Source organism: Pogonomyrmex barbatus, unplaced genomic scaffold (genome assembly GCF_055798465.1).
Source record: "Pogonomyrmex barbatus isolate J1 unplaced genomic scaffold, ASM5579846v1 scaffold9, whole genome shotgun sequence".
NCBI classification, from domain to species: Eukaryota; Metazoa; Arthropoda; class Insecta; order Hymenoptera; family Formicidae; genus Pogonomyrmex; species Pogonomyrmex barbatus.
Genome location: NW_028297193.1, coordinates 8,525,565 through 8,544,975, shown reverse-complemented (window position 1 = coordinate 8,544,975; position 19,411 = coordinate 8,525,565). Strand labels below are relative to the sequence as shown.

The 19,411-nt window shown below is 35.8% G+C and overlaps 2 protein-coding genes across 2 annotated transcripts in view; one reads left to right on the top strand and one right to left on the bottom strand.

The window, feature by feature from the left end:
* MFS9 (major facilitator superfamily transporter 9) overlaps nucleotides 1–19,411 on the bottom strand; it is a 514,330-nt gene that overhangs the window by 94,722 nt on the left and 400,197 nt on the right. The gene's annotated exons all lie outside the window — the stretch shown is intronic.
* Nucleotides 1–19,411, top strand: part of LOC105433326 (uncharacterized) — a 297,296-nt gene that overhangs the window by 248,375 nt on the left and 29,510 nt on the right. Inside the window, exon 4 of the mRNA XM_089085054.1 lies at nucleotides 4,131–4,232. Coding sequence (XP_088941180.1) covers nucleotides 4,131–4,232 — 102 coding nt within the window. The remainder of the gene's footprint in view (nucleotides 1–4,130; nucleotides 4,233–19,411) is intronic.

Genomic DNA, 19,411 nt, shown 5'->3' with positions numbered 1-19,411 from the left:
ATTGGAAAGGCATGTTGCATTAATTGTTACAACTGGGTGAAACATTCACGGCAGACCACTACCAACAACAATTGACCAATTTGAGCGATGCATTAGAAGAAAAGAGGCCATTTACTGGCCAAGGACGTCGTAAAGTGATCTTGCTTCATGACAATGCTCGACCACATGTTACGAAAGTGACTCAGGACCATATCTTTGCGTTAGGCTGAGAACTCTCCCGCATGCGGCGTATAACCCAGACATGGCGCCTTCCGATTATTACCTATTCCGGTCGCTGCAGCATCATTTGGCTGATACACATTTCGTGAGATTTGAGAAGAGATACGAAAATGCATTGATGACTTTATCGCTTCGAAGCCGGTGAGCTTCTATCGGAATCGCTTCTATCAAGGAATTCGCAACCTACCCGAAAGATGGCAAAAGGTCGTTGATGCAAATGGGAAATATTTCGCTGATTAATATTTTTTTGTTTGTTTTTGAATAAAGATTGAATTTTACAAAAAAAAGCTTAGAATTTTTTTGTACACCTAATAGATTCCACATAAAGGAAAATAAAGAAGTATCTTTATGATTTTTTCATATTTCTTACAATTTAGCAGTTATTTTAAATGGCACTTTTCTAAAGACACTCTGTATTAATCTGCTACGGCAGAATTGATAATGGTGATCGGTAATACCGTGTTATGTCTGGTGGACTTCACGATTCTTCTCTCTTTTCGGAGCGAATGGGCAGGCTTTGATACAGCATAAAAAAAATCATTCTGAATAAGTAAAACAATTTTTACGAGCTCAAGCTCCGTGGACGCCAGTTTGCCGAACACGTGAACCTCAGACTGTTGAGGGCTCGCTTTTTGAACTAATAAATATATTATAAAAACCCAATTGAATTGCAACTAAAGCTAAAATAATATTTGAGCCATATGTCAAACGCAAAGAAACCCTTAGTGCACTGGCGACGACGGAAAATCATAAATTGTTAAGTAGATATTTGTTTTCTTTCATGGTAGGCTCTGTACGAATAGTTGCTTTCCTGGCGTTGGTTATTTAATTCACTCATTCGGCCATAAATATTTAGATAATGTCATATGTTGATAAAGGCTCAGACCCACTACCTAACTATCATCCTTAAAAATTCTTCCCGTACCAATCAGATTCTTTTTCCAAAATTCAGAACTATGATAGGCTAACGCCCCCCACATCCCTAATGACTCGCTAATTCCTATTCGTTAAAGACCCGCGAGATATTCATAATTTCTGAATCGAAGCCCCACCCCGCGACAGTTTTTTATTAAGATCCTCCCCGGAGGAAAAGCACTTTGCACTTGCTTTTTGACCGGCAGTTTTCACGTGCTCTGATCCGTTAGTTTTTTTTACGAGCAATCTTAAATCTTTTTTTCGGACATTCGTGTACCTTCGCGTTCGTTCGCATTCGCTTTTACTCTCAGTTTAGCTTTGTCGATTCTCGCCGAAGTAATCGCAGATTCAATTATTCAGTCAAGTCTTAATATCGGGACGGGTGAATTAAAATAAACTTATAATTTCTTTCAATTGTTACTTATTTTCAAACGGGAATGTTTTTTTTTGTGCGTCCCTTGTTTTTTCTGCTTCCCTGCGGCACCCCGCAAAGAACCACTGGCCGCTGGTCCCTCCCGCTTGCCTCTAGCCGATCAACTTGTAACGACATTTCTTTATAATTATCGCAATAGTAAGTCGCATGGATTAATATGATCTACCCATCATCACTTAAATATCGAATATTGTTTCCCCTTGCTCCCCTCCCCCTTATCTTTCTGAGCCTGCTTAAGGTTTAATACTTTTACATTTATAAATGTTTATTTAAATTATTCCATTATTTTTATCCACTTATATTGTAAAATCGGGCATGACCCTAAATATTTTAACATAGAGTCTTACCCCGAACTGCCATGCCCGACGACCTCCGCACTTTTGTAACATCCGCGTACTACACTTACATGCAATTTTATTCCATTCTCATGCGCCCATTCGAAAGGATATTAACCGTTATCATTATCTACCGAGTAATCACTATGCGTATCATTTCTCCTTTGTGTTAAGTATTTTGTGTTTTAATTTTGTATTTTGTTCGTTTCATATTAATCAATTAAATGTTTACTTTACATGTATATGTTAACAATAAATTAATTTATTCATTAATAAATTAATCCTCTCGTCACGCTCGCTCTCAGGAATCGCATATAGTCCTATTCCAGGCAAAAGAGATTAAATTCTCTTGCCTAAATTAACGGACCGACGGACGTCACGCAATTGGAGTCATAGCGTCTTTTTCAAGACGTTGACCCATATCGGCTGACCTATACGGTGCGTTCAATTCGCAGGCACGCTCCAGAGCGGTCATTTGCGAGAGGATATTCGGTGCGTCCTTCCTTGCCCCATCCCTTCAACTAATAGTTCCGGAGTCTGGACGTAACAACAGCAATTATTTTAAAAATATCTTTTTACTTAAAAGAATACTTTTCCCTGGTATCGAAATTAGGAAAATAATTATTTTGGGACGACTGACGTTTCTTAAAATTTACTTATTTGAACTTTGCGTTGCGATATCTCTGATAGTAAAGCACGGAGAGAAAAACTAAGAACTTTTGTATAATTTGATATTCAACTATTAAACCTAATTAGAATTTAATCGTTTCAACCGTTGCCGAAATATAAAACTGTAAGCCAAGTCTATCTTAGAATCTCGTGTAAAGATAGCCATGGGCATGTTGTTGCCGTTCTACATGGCTTCTGCCACCACTTTGAGGACATGTAAAGGAGCGTTAAAAATTGATATTTTGTATCGATATAAATTGAAGCATATCGATTTATTGATATGTTAATTAGAAATATATCGATGTTAGAGAATATTAATTGTTTTTTGCTGGCACATTTTTTAGATATTAAATATTATATATATTTTATATATTTTTAAATATTAAAATATTATATATTAAGATGTCGTTCCATAGTACAAATTGTTATACAAATTTGTATTGTGTAGAATTGTATTATGTAGCTGATCAGAAGTGTTACAAAGAATTTATTTCCATTGTCCAATGAAATACAAAAAGATGATGTTCTCGCGTTTCGCCATAAAGAAAAGCGATAGACGGTACTCAACAAAAAACTACTTTACAAATGTTATAAAATTAGCATTTGATTAGCATATTAATTTAGATCTAAAAGAATATACCAATTGGATACAAATTTATTAAGAGAACTTATTAAAGCAGTTATGTTTTTGAATGCATCTATTGAATGGCTGCATTCAGCGACGCAACTGATGGTATATATTCTGGGCAAGTAGAATGAGTTATATTAGAATAGAAAAATTCTAGATTATTTTGCAATTTTCACAATAATTAAAGAGTTAATTTATATAGATCCGAATAAGTAAGAATTTATACAAAAGAATAGTCTAGCGTTATGTACATTCCTTGCTAGGCGCGCGGCAATATGTTTAGAGGCGTATATTATACACAGATATTCTCCAATTGTAGATCACATTCAAACATTTTGCCACATTTGCCTCTAGCAATCGTAAATATGTATAGTGCTGGTCAGTCCCTTTGCATCTTTCATTCGATCGCGGATTTGTATAAATTAATAATTTTTTAATTATTGAAAAAATTGTACAAAAAATAGTGCAAAACCTTTCATTTAATGTAATCTGCTCTACTTGCTCACAAGAGGATATGGTTATTGCTCACAAGAGGACCGGATATCTTATATAATTTAAATTGCAACTATTAATCGAAATTAGTTAGAATTCAATTAGTGTAGTCAATGCTGAGATAAATGTAAGCTTCACGCGTATAAGTATTCATGAGTTTTGCCATCATGTGTTGTTTTTATGTAACTTCATTGCGCATAAACTTGGCGATGAAACACCTGTTTCCTGATAGATATTCTAATACATGACCATTTTTCCAGCGCAGTTTGTTCATAACATTTCTTTAGTAATGATAAGTTTATAAACAAACTATCTCTATGGGCGATACTGACTTCAATGTCTTTTTCTTTTTTTTTTTTTTTGCTAAAAAAGATAATATTAAAATATATTCAATATATGTGATATAATTAATTATATGTTATTGTTTTATTTATTCTAGAAGCAACCTTCAACTGTAACAGCACAATTTGTCTGTATGGTAATAGGCGGATGTGAAAGGCTTTATATTACAGCTTGGCCGGCAGATGACTTGGCAGAAATGGTAAATTATTAAGAAATTTAAATTATTAAGAAAGATTTATTTCTCGTGGTAATTTACCCTTTTATTTCTTTATAATAAAAAATATATAATAGAAAGATATACATTATTTAATAAAACCAAAAATTTTATTAGTATATTTAGTATTTGTTAATATTTTTATATTGTTAATCCAGGTGTGTAAAATTATATATTTATGTATGCGATTTTTTTTTATGTAAGAATTATACATTGCGATGCATACCTTATACATTTAAGTTTTCTCGCACACAAATGTTTATGAACACTCATACACAATTATGAAAAAATTTGAATTAGATTAAAAAAAATCCTTAATGCTTCTAAATTAAAAATTTAGTTATTTAAAAACATGGCCCATGTTCTCAACTTACTTTTATCGATAAATGTAAGACCATGTATAGAGTGACTCAGGACAACCGTTTGTCCTTAAAATATTATATTCTTAAGTTGATTTTAAGATGATTTTTCCTATATCAAATTTTTATCAGAATCTAAGTTTTTTAATTATAAGGGAAAACAGTTCACGAATTACGGGTCGCGTATAGAAAATAGATAGGAGCGGTGCAACTGTCCAACATGAGCGATTACGTGGGGCACTCACTACGATCAGCTTGCTACACGCGAATAGTGATACATGATATACATGCATGCATGTTCTTATACACATACACACATGCACACACGCGCGCACGTGCACGTACATGCACATGCAACGGGAGAAGATTTGTTATAATTATGTTGAAGAGAAGAAGGTGGATGGAGAAAATCATTTTCGATTAATTAGAAGAACGATCTTCCATACGTCACTTATATTGTAGTCATCTCTATGTAGATTGTTGTGATGTTTTCGAATCTCTATAGCCTCTTCTTTGGGAAATATGAGGTAATCATAGCTATTTTAGTTGTTTTATCAAATAGTATTTGATGTCCTGTTTCATTATTGTAATCTGATAATGTTGACTGTATGACGTGTTTTAATCTAACATCGCATGATGTTCTTTCATACATTGATTCTTTCGATTTCCACAATGTATACTTTGCATGAATAAGGTATTTTATACATTCTTGCTGAGCTGAGCGGGGGTCTTTAGTCTTTAGGATTTCTCAGGATTTGTCTTTTTTTTTTGAGGAGGTCTGAAGATAATTCAGATATTGTATTTCTTTAAAATCTTTCCGATGCGATCGCTTATTCCTTTTACATATAGGAGAATGGAAACAATTTTTCTGTCTGTCTCGTCATGCGATACTTAAGTGTCTAACTCTCTTATCTTGTTTATGTATCTGTTGATTATTTTATTTACTTCATTTATTTTTTTTTGTCGTGTCCGTTTCGTTGTAATGTTAATGTTAATGTTAATGTTTCGTTATTTCAAGTGAATAAGTTCTGTCTATGTTTTTGTTAGTGCTCTACAAATGAGTTGATTGCTAACTGTTTTTGTATTGGATAATTCCACATGCAGATATCTATCCGTATATGTCGGTTTTCTATATCTAATGGCCTAATGACAATGCTCGAAGTTAGTCTTTTTAGCTCGATTTTGAAAGCAACATTTACTGAAACCCCACTTTCGAAGCTCGACAACTGAGTCAATTTCTCTCAGTAATATTTTATAGAAAAAATATGCAAATATCCTCCACCAAATCATCATTGCAGCAATTTTCTTATTACATAATTTTTATTTCCATAAAACATTAAATTTTCCTTTTAATGTATTAATTATTATATATAATAATATTTATAAATTGTTTTAACAGAGAATTCTAATATAATATATATATAATATATATAGTTATAATAATACGAATTAAACATTAGATTTTTACATTATCCTTGATTTTTACATTATCATTTTCGGCGAGAAGCCACATTCATGATATATTGGTTAAGACACGTTCAGTGAGAAGTCGCTTAATAAACGTGTAAATTCGTACAGGCTAAATACAGGCATTTTCGGCGAGAAGTTGCATATTAATATTTTTGTGAACATTAAACATTACTTGTCCGTTTATATTTAGCTGGCGTTTTTATCCGATAAATAAACTGATGAACTTATCCTGATAAATAAACTGATTTTGTGTTGTGTAAAAGAAAAACTTCTTTATATCGGCTCGACGCCTTCCTGCCATTCTTACTATTCACATTAAACGCGAATTGAAGTTTGGAAATAAAAAAAAGAAAATTTAGAAAAATAGAATAATCCTACAGCTGAAAGATATTTATTAGATTCGGAAAAAATAAACAGAGACCAACTGGATTTGAACTCGGGATCCCTCGCTTACTACCAAGACACTTAGTCTGCACGACTGCGACAACTCCTCTTTGTTAGCTGTTTATACTTCGAATCTCTTTCATGACAGCTTACGTCATTTAATTCTTATAGGCCATTCTGACATATTCGTTCCGAATGTATTGAATCTTCATATACCGAAATTTTATTCGGAACTTGGAGCTTCTGCTCCCCGAGTTCGTTCATCTTGAACGACACATATTGAATTGGAGTACTTTTATTCCCCGAATTTATTCATCTTGAACGATAGAAATTGGAGTACTTTTACTCCTCTAATTCGTTCATTTCAAATGACACACAAACGACACAAATCGACTGAATTCTCCTTGTCAGGTAACATAGGATGTATCCTTTCTGAGATAACATGGGCTGTATCCCATTTCTGAGCTGAAAAGTGAGGTACTATTGATGCGTTTTTTCTTTAATATGATTTTTCCAATAAGCCTATTAAATCATTAAAAAATTAAAAACGAAGATAAGATAAATATATGATTCGACAAAAAAATTTTATATCATATAAAATACTGGGAAAATTACTTAAAAAAATACATCAACAATAGTACCTCATGGGTAATACGGAAATCTATTGTCAAAACTTTAATTATTACGTTGTTACTTTTAAAAGTCTATTATCATTGTCACGTCCAAACCCCACAATAATGAAATTAAAATTTAAGAAATGAAGAGAAGGGTATGGAAAGACATACCCTATCGCAGATTGAGCTCCGGAGCGTACCTGCGAATCAAACGAATCCACGGATGCAAGTCAATGTCTTGAACAGACACTACGACGCCTCGACCGTGAGACATACGCCTTTCGGTCCGTAATTTTAGGTAAAAGAATTTAATCTCTTTTACCACGGACAGGACCGTACGGACTCGGAGATGTGGATTGGCCCGAGCGATTAAGAAAGGAGCGATTAACAAACAGAATAAACAAATATAGAATAATAAATATAAAATTTCGCATTACATTTAATTAATTAATTCGAATACAAAATTACAGTGATAAAATAACATAAATAAAAGTAAAGAATAAGACTGGGATACAAATAAAAGAAGAGAGGAAATGATACTTATATTGGATTAACCGGCATAACGAGTACAGGGATCAATAATTTCTTAATTAATCGAATGAAGAGTAGTGTTGAGCGTGTGGATTATTTCGCAGGTGTTACATAAGTCCCGAGATCGTCGGGCATGGCAGTTCGGGGAAAGACTACATTTAACCAACCACGAACCAGTCGTAAAAATCCGCAATTATTTTTACGAAAAATATCACTTTAGCTAGGAACCTGGCTACCATCGAACCTGGATCTTCTGCTTACCGGGCAAGTATCTTATCCTTTCGAAGCATGTGATGATATTTATCGCAATAACGTAAAATAACACATCAACAATTCAATGATACACACATATATACGTTATAATATACATACATACATGTATATTCTCAATCCTCACGACTGCTACTCCAAAGAGATGGTCCTATTCATTTTACAATAATGATTGAGCAAATATATATTAAGCAAATAGGAATGTAAATGTAGTTGTCCAGAAAATTTAAAGGAGTAGGCTCAGCGTGGGCAGAAGAGTGGAGAGGATGAAAATTTTTGTACATTAAGTGGTGATAAGCCGTGATAAAAAATGATAATAATAGGTATAATAGATATAATAATAAGATATAATAGGTATAATAGTAATTTTGTACGTAGTAGTAGTTGTTTGTAATAGTAGTTTTGTTACGTTTTAATTCTTTGTGATAAAAACATAGGGCAACTTTGTGCAAAGCAATTTTGTAAAGCAATTTTGTGATATAATAATATTTTAAAGCTAAATAATTACTACCATTTGGGTTAGAAAAAGAAGTCTTGAATGGATAGAAATAAATATACATAATATAATTAAATACATAATATAATTTGATTTTTATTATTTTTAAATTAAAGATACTATTATTTGGGTTTTGTGTTTTTAAAATAGTGGTATATCAAATCTTTTATACAAATTTTATTACATTATTACAATCATTTGAGTCAGAAACAAAATTTTTTTTCGAAAAAATTAAGACTAGTATCATTTGAGTCAGAATAGGAAGATTTTTCATTAAAAATTCAAATTTTTTTTTCAAGAATTAAGACTACTATCACGTGGATTAGAGTAAAAAGACTCTTCAATAAAGATACAAAGATACGTACCACTAAGGTTCTATTTTTTTAAAATAAAAGATATTGCCAGTTAGATTTTATTTTTTAATACGTATTATTATACTTGAGTTTAATAGAATAAACATAATTTTTATAGCAGGATTATAACGGCGCCAGTTATTGATATCAAATTTTTTGTACAAATGATATCATTTGAGTCGAGTTGGCAATGTGGAAACAAATTTTTTGTTTTTTAATTAAAACTAGTACTATTCGGGTTAGAATAGGAAGACTCTTCAATGAATACAAAGATCACGAAGATACTAGCACTTAGATTTTATTTTTTATGATCACAATTAGAATTGAGTTAAATACAGCAATTTCGTAACATAATTGTTTAAAGAATTAAAATTACTATCACATGGATTAAAGTGAAAACATTCTTTAATAAAAATACAAAGATAATACGTGATGATAATACGAGAAAATACGTACCACTTACCTTATCCTTTTCTTTAAAATAAAAGATATTCAAGTCAATTAGATTCTACTTTTTAACTTGATATAACAGTTTCTTTTTTTTTTCAAGCGTCTACTATACTTTCCCCACCCTTTTTTTACCTTTTTTTAAAAAGGTAACTAGAAGAGTACGAAAGAAGTGAGAAGCTGAGTGTCGACTTAGGACAATCTAGCAGCTATCAGCGACAGCAGAGCAGCGAGCAAGCATCACCTAATATACGAGGATAGTCTGAAAAGTTTTGAGCCTAACATAGAAACAAGTATTTGTTCGGTGAAATATAGTTTTATTTTTCAACATAATCTCCTTTTAATCTCGATATACTTTTCCCATCGATACTCTAATCTCTTTAACCCTTCCAAATAGTAGTTGGCGTCTTCCTCCGCAAAATAGGCGTTTATGTATGCAATGACCTCCTCATTCGATGAAAATCTCTGTCCTCCAAGCGAAACTTTAAGCTTAGGAAACAGGAAAAAGTCGCTGGGGGTCAGATCTGGTGAATACGGTGGGTGATCAATGAATTCAAAGTGCAATTCGTGAATTTTGACCATGGCGACCGCCGAAGTATGAGCAGGTGCATTGTCTTGATGGAACAGCACTTTCTTCTTCTTCAAATGCGGTCGTTTTTTTGCAATTTCTGCCTTCAGCTTATCAAGTAATGATGCGTAATACGCTTCCGTTATTGTTTTACCTTTCAAGATAGTCGATACACACAATTCCGTGACTATCCCAAAAAACAGTCGCCATTATCTTCCCAGCTGATGGAACCATATTCACCTTTTTCGGAACAGATTCATCCTTTGCAATCCACTGTTTTGACTGTTCTTTTGTCTCTGGAGTGTAGTGGTGGATCCAAGTTTCATCTACAGTTATGAATCGACGCAAAAAACATTTGCGTCTGACTCGTTTCGTTTGAACCGCTCCAACAGGGCCTTGGAAATGTTCATTCGAATTCGTTTTTGGTCCAAAGTGAGCAAACGCGGCACCCAACGCGCGGATAGCTTGTGCATATTCAATTCTTCAGTCAATATATGACAAACGCGTTCTTTCGATATACCCATAGCCTCTGCTATCTCTCTAACCTCGATTCGACGGTCGTCCAGTACCATTTGGTGAACATTTTCGATGTTATCAGCGGTGGTCGCAGTTTTTGGCCGTCCCGAACGTTCATCATCAGCCAAGCTGGTATGACCACGTTTAAATTCAGCTGCCCATCTTTTTATGGTGGCAAATGATGGGGCAGAATCCCCGTAAACAGCGTCCAACTCGATTTTAATTTGCGCAGGCGTATTGCCTTTCAAATGTAAGTATTTAATCACGGCACGATATTCAATTTTTTCCATTTTTACAAAAAAATTGACATCGACTGACACAAACGACTGTCAAACAACAACTGACCAAAATGGTTGAAATTTTCACAAAAATCTTTCAAAGCATATACTATTGCAATACTAGAATGGTTTTGACGAGTAACGTCATCTTCATGTTAAGGCTCAAAACTTTTCAGACTATCCTCGTACATTATCATCATCACTGTCGACACCAATCGACAAGGACACCCGGAGCAAGCGCATATCAGCGATACCGTAGAAGGCAACCTACGACAACACAACACGCGACAGCGAAGCAGCATGAAGTTAGCAGCGATACTGTAAATGTAATAATCAATTGTATAAGCGAGCGATAGCATTGATATCGGACGGTGAGATAAATAGAAGCCGATCCATTAGAAATATATCGCGATACACGGCGAGCGAACACGAAGAGCGCGTAATCTTATCACCTCTGTGTGTATAGTCTAAGAAGTTGTATGCGCGAAATCCGCGATAGCGTGTGCCGAAATTTAGAAGCGCGATATTCGAATGAAAGCTCACCGAGCCGGTGCTCCACCCACACATAGTTATCGAGCGAGTATTTCAATGATGTAAACGAGAGCCTAATACCGGACCTAATAGACGAACACAGACTATATTCCAGAAAATCACGTTCTGAAGAAAACGAGAGCCGAAATTCACAGCGGAGAGAGTTCTCGTTAACATCTTACGACAATAGCATTTTCAATCTGGAAGAACATTATACCGCATCGCGTAACTCCGAGTGTAGAAACATAATGGCAGAACAACAATTATGTACACTTTGTGACGAGGAAAATGGGGAACAAGAGGTAACCCGCGCAGAAGTAAACGCAAAAATAGAACGTTTCAGAGCTTCAGCAGGCCCCTCGCGCAGAAGAGTAGAGTAGTCAGAACCGAACAGTGATAAAGACTCAATATCAGACGTGTTACTGGAGTTGCTACTTCGCGTACAAGATCAAATGAGTCGATTAGAAGTTACGGTTTTCGACTATAACGAAAACCGATTCGCACAATTGCCCTATGAACGTTGAACACACAGGATACAACCCCATGACGAACCGTTAGACATAACTTACGGACATTCGAAGATATACGAAACCGACCCAAGACCGTAGCGGGATATTTACGATTAAAAGAAGTTCGCGAAATAATTCCGGAATTCGATGAAACCTCCCATAAGCTGCCAGAATTCTTGAGTGCCACATCGTACGCTATGAAAAATACAAATACAATGGAGGAAGGAACACTACTAAAAGCGATACTATGCACTAAACTAAAAGTCAGAACTGTGACTGATTTTTGAAACGCGAGATATACGCGACTTTGCTCAGTTGAAAAGAGAGTTAGAAGTTTACTATCTTAGCAAGAAAAGTTCCACACACTTGCAACTAGAGTTCAATATGATGAAACCTGGAGAATCGGCAAGAACGTTCGGATTGCGTACGGACAAACTAACTATGGAGCTATACGAGTCCATGATAGAAAGTCGAAATAACACAAAGTACACACAGAAAGTAAATGCGATCTTGGAAACCATACAGCAGCAGGCTCTATGCTATTTCCAATTCGGGTTACTGGACGATATAAAGCTATTGATACGATCACAACATTATATGACGCTGCCAGACGTCATCGCCGGCGCGAGTGTGGAAGAAAAATTTAAGAGATCAGTGGGAAATTTCGGGCGTGCGAAAACGAATATAGCACGCACACCCGCCCGCGAAGATAAATTATTACAATGCCAAAAATGCGGGAAAATCGGACATATTGGACGAGACTGTCGAACTAATAGATATATCGATTTGCTTTATTTAGAGCCGAAAAATCCGTTGGCATAAACGCTATATAAAAATATTGTGTAAATTGTAAAAAAGCGGGACACGACAAAAAAGAATGCTGGTCAAAAACCAATGGATCAAAGAAAAAACAAGTCAGATAACCGAGACAAGAGAAAGAAGCGAGAGGACAAGTAAATACTATGGTAAGGATAAAAGAGAATGAAACGTGCCAAGAAGACGCAAATTTGTCATTTAGTAGCGAAGAAGAAGAGAAGAAAAGCAGAAAAATAAAGACAACACGAGAGCATCAAATAGTTCAGATAATCAGCGAGGCATGAATCAGCACTACTCTACTAGTAATCTTGCCAATAAGAGAAATGAAAAAAGAAAACATGAATTTCTTATTGGATACAAGTGCTACTCTAACACTTGTTAAAGTGGAAAATTTTAAAAGGAATACGCCAGTACGAGAGAAACGAATAGCTCTTACTGACGTGACAGGACACAAGATTCATACCCTCAGTAAGATTCGTGCTATGATTGTCCTCGGAAATAAGATACATGTATATGTAAAAGACTATGTATATGGTAAAAGATGACTTTTCGATCATTTACGAAGGAACTCTCAGTATAGATTTATTAAAGAAACACCGAGCAAAATTCGATCATGCAAAAGAAATATTGCGAATAGGAAGCGTAAATCTCTCTCGTAAAATTACATTCTCACAAAAAGTATATTCTAACGCCTCGCAGTGAAATCATTGTACAAGCTATTACTAATCAAAATCAGATTGGAATAGTGAAACCTAAAGAAACTGAACCGGGAATATTTATTGATTGCTGATAGAATCCAATAATTATATCTGCCCAAAAGTATAATTAATACAATTACCGAAACTATTGAAATTACGACGCCGAACATAACGTTAGACGTGGCGCCGCGAAGATGCTCACGTTACACAAGAGCGATGGCCGTATTGTATAGTCAGGTAGAAATGCTTACAAAAATTGCTACGAACCGAACATCTAAATCACGAGGAAAAGAAAGCATTAATGCAGATATGTTCTGACTTTTGCAATATATTTTACGCGAAGAACGAACTACTGACTTACGACAATAGCACATGAAATAAATACATGTAGCGATAGCGCGCCTGTAAATGTGCGGCTCTATAAATTGCCGGAGAAATATAAGGCAGAAGTAAATCGGCAGATTGAAAAGATGTTAGATGACGGAATAATACATCACACTACAAGTCAATGAAATGCACCATTGCTAGTAGTACCCAAAAACATGGATGGCATTTGGGAAATAAAAACTACGCATTGTAGTAGATTTATGAAAATTAAACGATCTGACAATCAGAGATTTTTTTTCCACTATCAAATATAACAGACATCCTAGATCAGCTGAGAAATGCAAAGTATTTTTTAACATTAGATCTCAAACCCGAATACCATCAAATTCCTATGAAAGAAGAACATAAAGGTAAATGGGCTTTTTTTATACCGTGTCGCGTCTCCGCGGCGGTTATTCGCACAACATTTACTCACGCGACACGCATAAATAAGTAGAGACCATATATAAAGAATTAACTTTAATAAGCTCAAAAATTTACACAGCTTGTTATATAATTCCAAAACCTCTCAAAACCTCTCTCACGAATCTCAGTCGAATCTCTCCAATCAATAAGTCAATAATTCATCAAACAATGACGCGTGGGCAAGGAATGATCTTCTCAACATTACTCGGGGGTCAAAAGCGAGCGGACCACCGCTTGGCCACACCACAGCCACAGTATGGACACTATGAATTTAATAGAATGCCGTTCGAACTTAAAAACGCGCTCGCGACGTTTCAAACGGCTCACGAACTCGGTTAATCGGAATTCAAGGATGATATCAGATGTTTAGTTTATCTCGACGGTATAGTAATATATGGTGCAACATTGAACGAAACAAATGAGTAACTGAAGTAATGCAACGACTGAGAGACCATAATCTTAAGTTGCAATCGGATAAATGCCAGTTTCTCAGAAAAAAAGTTACTTATCTAGGATATTATTACGGAAAATGGAATACAATCTGATCCTTGCAAATTGCAAGCGATAGAAAAATTTCCAATACCAAAAAAAGTGAAAGATATACAGTCATTTTTAGGACTGACCGGACTACCGAAAATTCATTGAAGATTTTTCGAAAATTACTCTAACAAAATTAATGAAAAAAAAGAAAATATTTAATTGGAGTATTGAGCAACAATATGTTTTCCAGACACTGAAAGAAAAATTACTTACGGCGCCAGTATTAAATTATCCAGATTTTACTACTAAGGAGTTTTTAGATACTACCGATGCGTTCGATTACGCCATCGGAGCAATATTATCACAAGGATAGTTCTCGGGGGTAGTCCGAGGGACACAAGGACAGATAGGTCAGCATCGTCCAATAGCCTATGCAAACAGAGTAAAAAATAAAGCAGAACGAAATTATAATACGACTGAGAAAGAGCTTCTAGCAATATTATGGGGAGTAAAATACTTCCGACCGTATTTTACGGAATGAAGTTTAAAATAATCACTGATCATCGCTATTAGTTTGGCTATTCAGCGTTACAAACCTTGGATCAAGATTGATAGTGGAGACTTAAGTTAGAAGAGTATGATTACGAAATTATCCACAAGGCAGGCAAAGGAAATATAAATACGCACATGCGTTAAATAGAAATCCGATTACTCCTGATTCACAATTAAACACCATCACACACGATGAAGAGAAAAACGATGATGAGAAAAGAAAAGAAGATATAAAACGAGAATACACCCGCAGAAAAAAAGACAAATATTTTATGAATATCATGATGGGCCAACAGGACATCAAGGAGTCGCACGAACTATGAAACGAATTAAATTATTACATAATTGGCGCGGTATAACGCGCGACGTACAGGATTACATTTGTAGCGAATTTTTGCTCTGCCAGGAAGGTTATGCTGATACTGCCTTGCCGAGGAAGGCAGGCTCGAGTCTCTGAAAGGTCCGATAGGCAGGAGTAGGCAGAACTAAGTTCACGCCACGATTTTGTTATCCGACCGTCGCCAGGAACGTCTCGCGAAGTTCTGACTCAGTCACGTTTATTCTTGAGCCACAATCCTTAAATCTAGAACGTATCAAAGTCGCAGGATTAACAGAACAAAGACGTGATATTTAAACGCTTAAAAACTAATAACACAGAACAAAGAGATCGAAGACGTACAATGCCAGCAGGGGCACCGCGAACACGAGAACAGCGCGTGACAATGTTATTTTCGCGTAACGTACAATGCCAGCAAGGGCACCGCGGACACGGAGGAACGTTCGAGAACTAAACACTAGAAACGAGAAAATGCAAAGAATGATGAAAAGAAAGAACGCACTTAAAATATATATCGCTCGCAAAAGAAAGGCGGAGCGCCTGAAACGTACGCTGCGTGTGCACGCAAGACACTCGCGACACGCTTGGAAAAACGCGGACTAGAAAGAGACGCGACACGGACGGAAAACGAGACGACACACGGGTGCTAGCGAAACTGAACGCGGGCGCGGGTAAAACGGAGCGCACGCGGAAATTGATGACGGCACAATTGTAAGCGCGAATAAAAACGACGGATCTAGGCGATGCGTCGGCGCGGGAAAAACGCAGGATGAGACGTATGCGAAAACACGGGTAGAGACGACTCGCGAGCGAGAGAGAAACACTCGGTTGATCGTTCACGAGCGAGAGAGCGACGGAACACAGCGAGCGAGAGAGAGAGGGAGAGAGAGAGAGAGAGAGAGAGAGAGAGAGAGAGAGAGAGAGAGAGAGAGAGAGAGAGAGAGAGAGAGAGAGAGAGAGAGAGAGAGAGAGAGAGAGAGAGAGAGAGAGAGAGAGAGAGAGAGAGAGAGAGAGAGAGAGAGAGAGAGAGAGAGAGAGAGAGAGAGAGAGAGAGTACGAGTGCACTCGCGTCTCGCGCGCAAGCGAGAGAGGTGGAGGCGCACGCAGTGTGAGAGAGAGGCAGCGAGCACTCAGCGCAACAGGTGCGGCGCGATGCACGTGGTCGCACAGAGCCGGCGAGACAAAACTTTCGACACTCCACAGACTTCGTCGCGTACACAACACTTTACACTGCATAGGCACTGTCACGTACCGGTAACGCGTTGACGGTGATGATGCCGGAGTCTCTCTCTTCCTTCTCTCCACTAGACGTGTGGCTGCTGTGTGTCCGATAACTGACACGTAATGGCCGTTCGATACAATGCGCGTAGTAATGGCCGACGAGGAAGAAGGCGGAAGTCACCACTCTAGTCATGGCACCAACGTCTGCTTCCTCGGTGGACGGTGGCGCTCGATGGCGAGCGCGCGAGGCAGCGGAGCAGCGACCGGGGGCAAGGGCGCCACACATTAGCAAGTGTGAACTCTGTCAGAAAATTAAATTAAACCAAAAAACCAAACTGTCAATGATCATCACCGATACGCTGAAAAAAATCATTTAAAAAAAATGTGCGCTCGATATGATGGGACCATTACCCATTACAAACATTGAAATTAATATATCTTAACTTTTCAAAATAATTTGACGAAATTTAATAAAACGATTCCAATAGAGAATTAAGAGGCAAACACGGTGGCAAAAGCCTTTGTCACCAAAATAATTGTCAAACACGGGATTCCCGAAAAGATTTTAATTGATCAAGGCACGAATTTCATGAGTGAAGTATTTAAAAACACACGCAAATTGTTGAAAATCGAAAAGATTCAAACAACAGCTTATCATCCCGAAAGTAATGGAGCATTAGAACGCTCACACAGAACTTTGGCAGAATATCTTCGACACTACATAAATGGGGAAGAAACAGATTGGGACGAATGGCTACCCTACACAATGTTTGCGTATAATACAACGCCGCACACTACGACGGGATTCACACCATTCCAATTAATTTATGGGCATCGAGCGGAACTACCGACAGCCCAAATCATCAAAGATAACTTATTCTTATGACGATTACAAGATTTATGGGATAAGATTCGTGCAACGGACCAAGTAGCGAGAGAGTGTGTAAAACAAGAAAAAAATAAAATCAAAACAGACTACGACCGAAACACAAAGATGAAAACATTTCAAAATAGACGAACAGATTCTATTGTACGATGAAACAGTTAGACGAGAACGTTCAAAAAATTAGGAGCACAATGGATCGGACCGTACGTGATTTTCGAAAAATTGTCCGAAGTAAATTATAAAATAAAAATGAGCAGCCGTACGATAACCGTGCATACAAACCGAATAAAAGCATTCGCGGAAAACTAAAACTAATAAATAAAAATAGAAATAAGAAAACTCATCAATATAGAGTCTCAAAGAAGTGCCCAGAGAATATCCAAAATTACACACTAAAAATAAAACTTGCATACTACACACTACACAAAATAAAAAACTAATGCGCGCGCGCGCGCGCGCGTGTGTGGTGGTGTGTGTGTGTGTGTGTGTGTGTGTGTGTGTGTGTGTGTGTGTGTGTGTGTGTGTGTGTGTGTGTGTGTGTGTGTGTGTGTGGTGTTACATAATGTAACAAAAGAAAAGTGGTTAAATAATTTTATTATGTGTATAAATATTATGTGTTACAATAATTTTACGTATTATAATAATAAATATACAAAAATATATAGAAAAAGTAATATATATTCAAAATAACGAAAGTAAATATTTTATTAATAGGTAAAATAAAGATACACTTTGCTAAATACAAAATATGATTATATTTTTTTACAATACAATAAAAAATATAATTTTATTTAAATTTTTATTTTAATTTTTTTTTTAGATAAATATTATATAAAATAAAAAAATCGCGTTATACTTATAAATATTAATTATGCATTTAATGAAAACGATAATGTTATTCAAATATCAAAATGTCAAAATAAATATCACAAATACTTACACATTTAAACGATATATTTTGTTAGAAAGAGAAAGAATAAAGAAGAAAGATTAGATAACATTACTGGACAACTTACTTATTTCACGCATGCGTACTCTGTTTTGGCCAACATAAAATTGAAAGAGTTGCGCTACGGTATATACTGTGACCCCACACGGATTTCAAAAAATTGATTTTCGAAAAATTGTACATAAAAAACAGCATCATAGTTTTAACAAGCAAAACGATACGGACCTGTTTTCGGAATCCTATCTACCAATCCTCAACTTCCTGCTAATTTTTATTCCTCATCGTAATGTCGTAATTTCTCCTACCTCCTTCAATATGCTTTTCTTCTCTAATCCTTCTCCTTATTCTTTATTTCAACATTCACATTCCTGTCGAACATTATAATAACAGCTAATAAGCTTTTAAATTTTGCCTATTGATTGGTTTCTATTCTATCGGATACGGTCAATCACTGCTATTTTATATTCTTTTATTCCTTATATTTGTTTTCTCATTTATTTTTATACATTAGGTTAGATATTAAGTGACTTATTAATTTTTGTTATTATTGTCCTTTTTGTTATTATTTTATTAGTATAATGTTAGTATGATTTTGTTAGTATGATATTTGTATGCGTGCGCGCGCGTGCGTGTGTATGTATGCGTGCGTGTGAATAAATAAGTGGGTGAAAATTAGTATGGATAACTTGTTGTTACCCCCCATTTTAAAACTTGTGCTTTTCGAGCTAAATAGTAGCATTTATTACTATTTAGCCCCCTCCCCCATAAATACACACACATGTACAGATAAACACATATACACATAATGCACATAAACCTTTCTGAAATGTATAGGTAAATCACATATTATTATTTAAAATCTCTCGATTTATTATAAAAAATCGATTTAGAACATTACAAAAATAAGTATAAAATATAACGTTTCCAACGGATGTAACAAAAAAACTTACCATTTTTAAGCTTTGTGTCGAAGGAAACTTTTAATTAGTAAGTCAAGAACTATAACATACTAAAATTTCAGCCAATTTCACAGAGACTCAAGAAGTGTGCGGGGTTCTTTTCGATGGTGAGATTGCGGAGGATCGCCGTGTCGATACCTTGACGGTG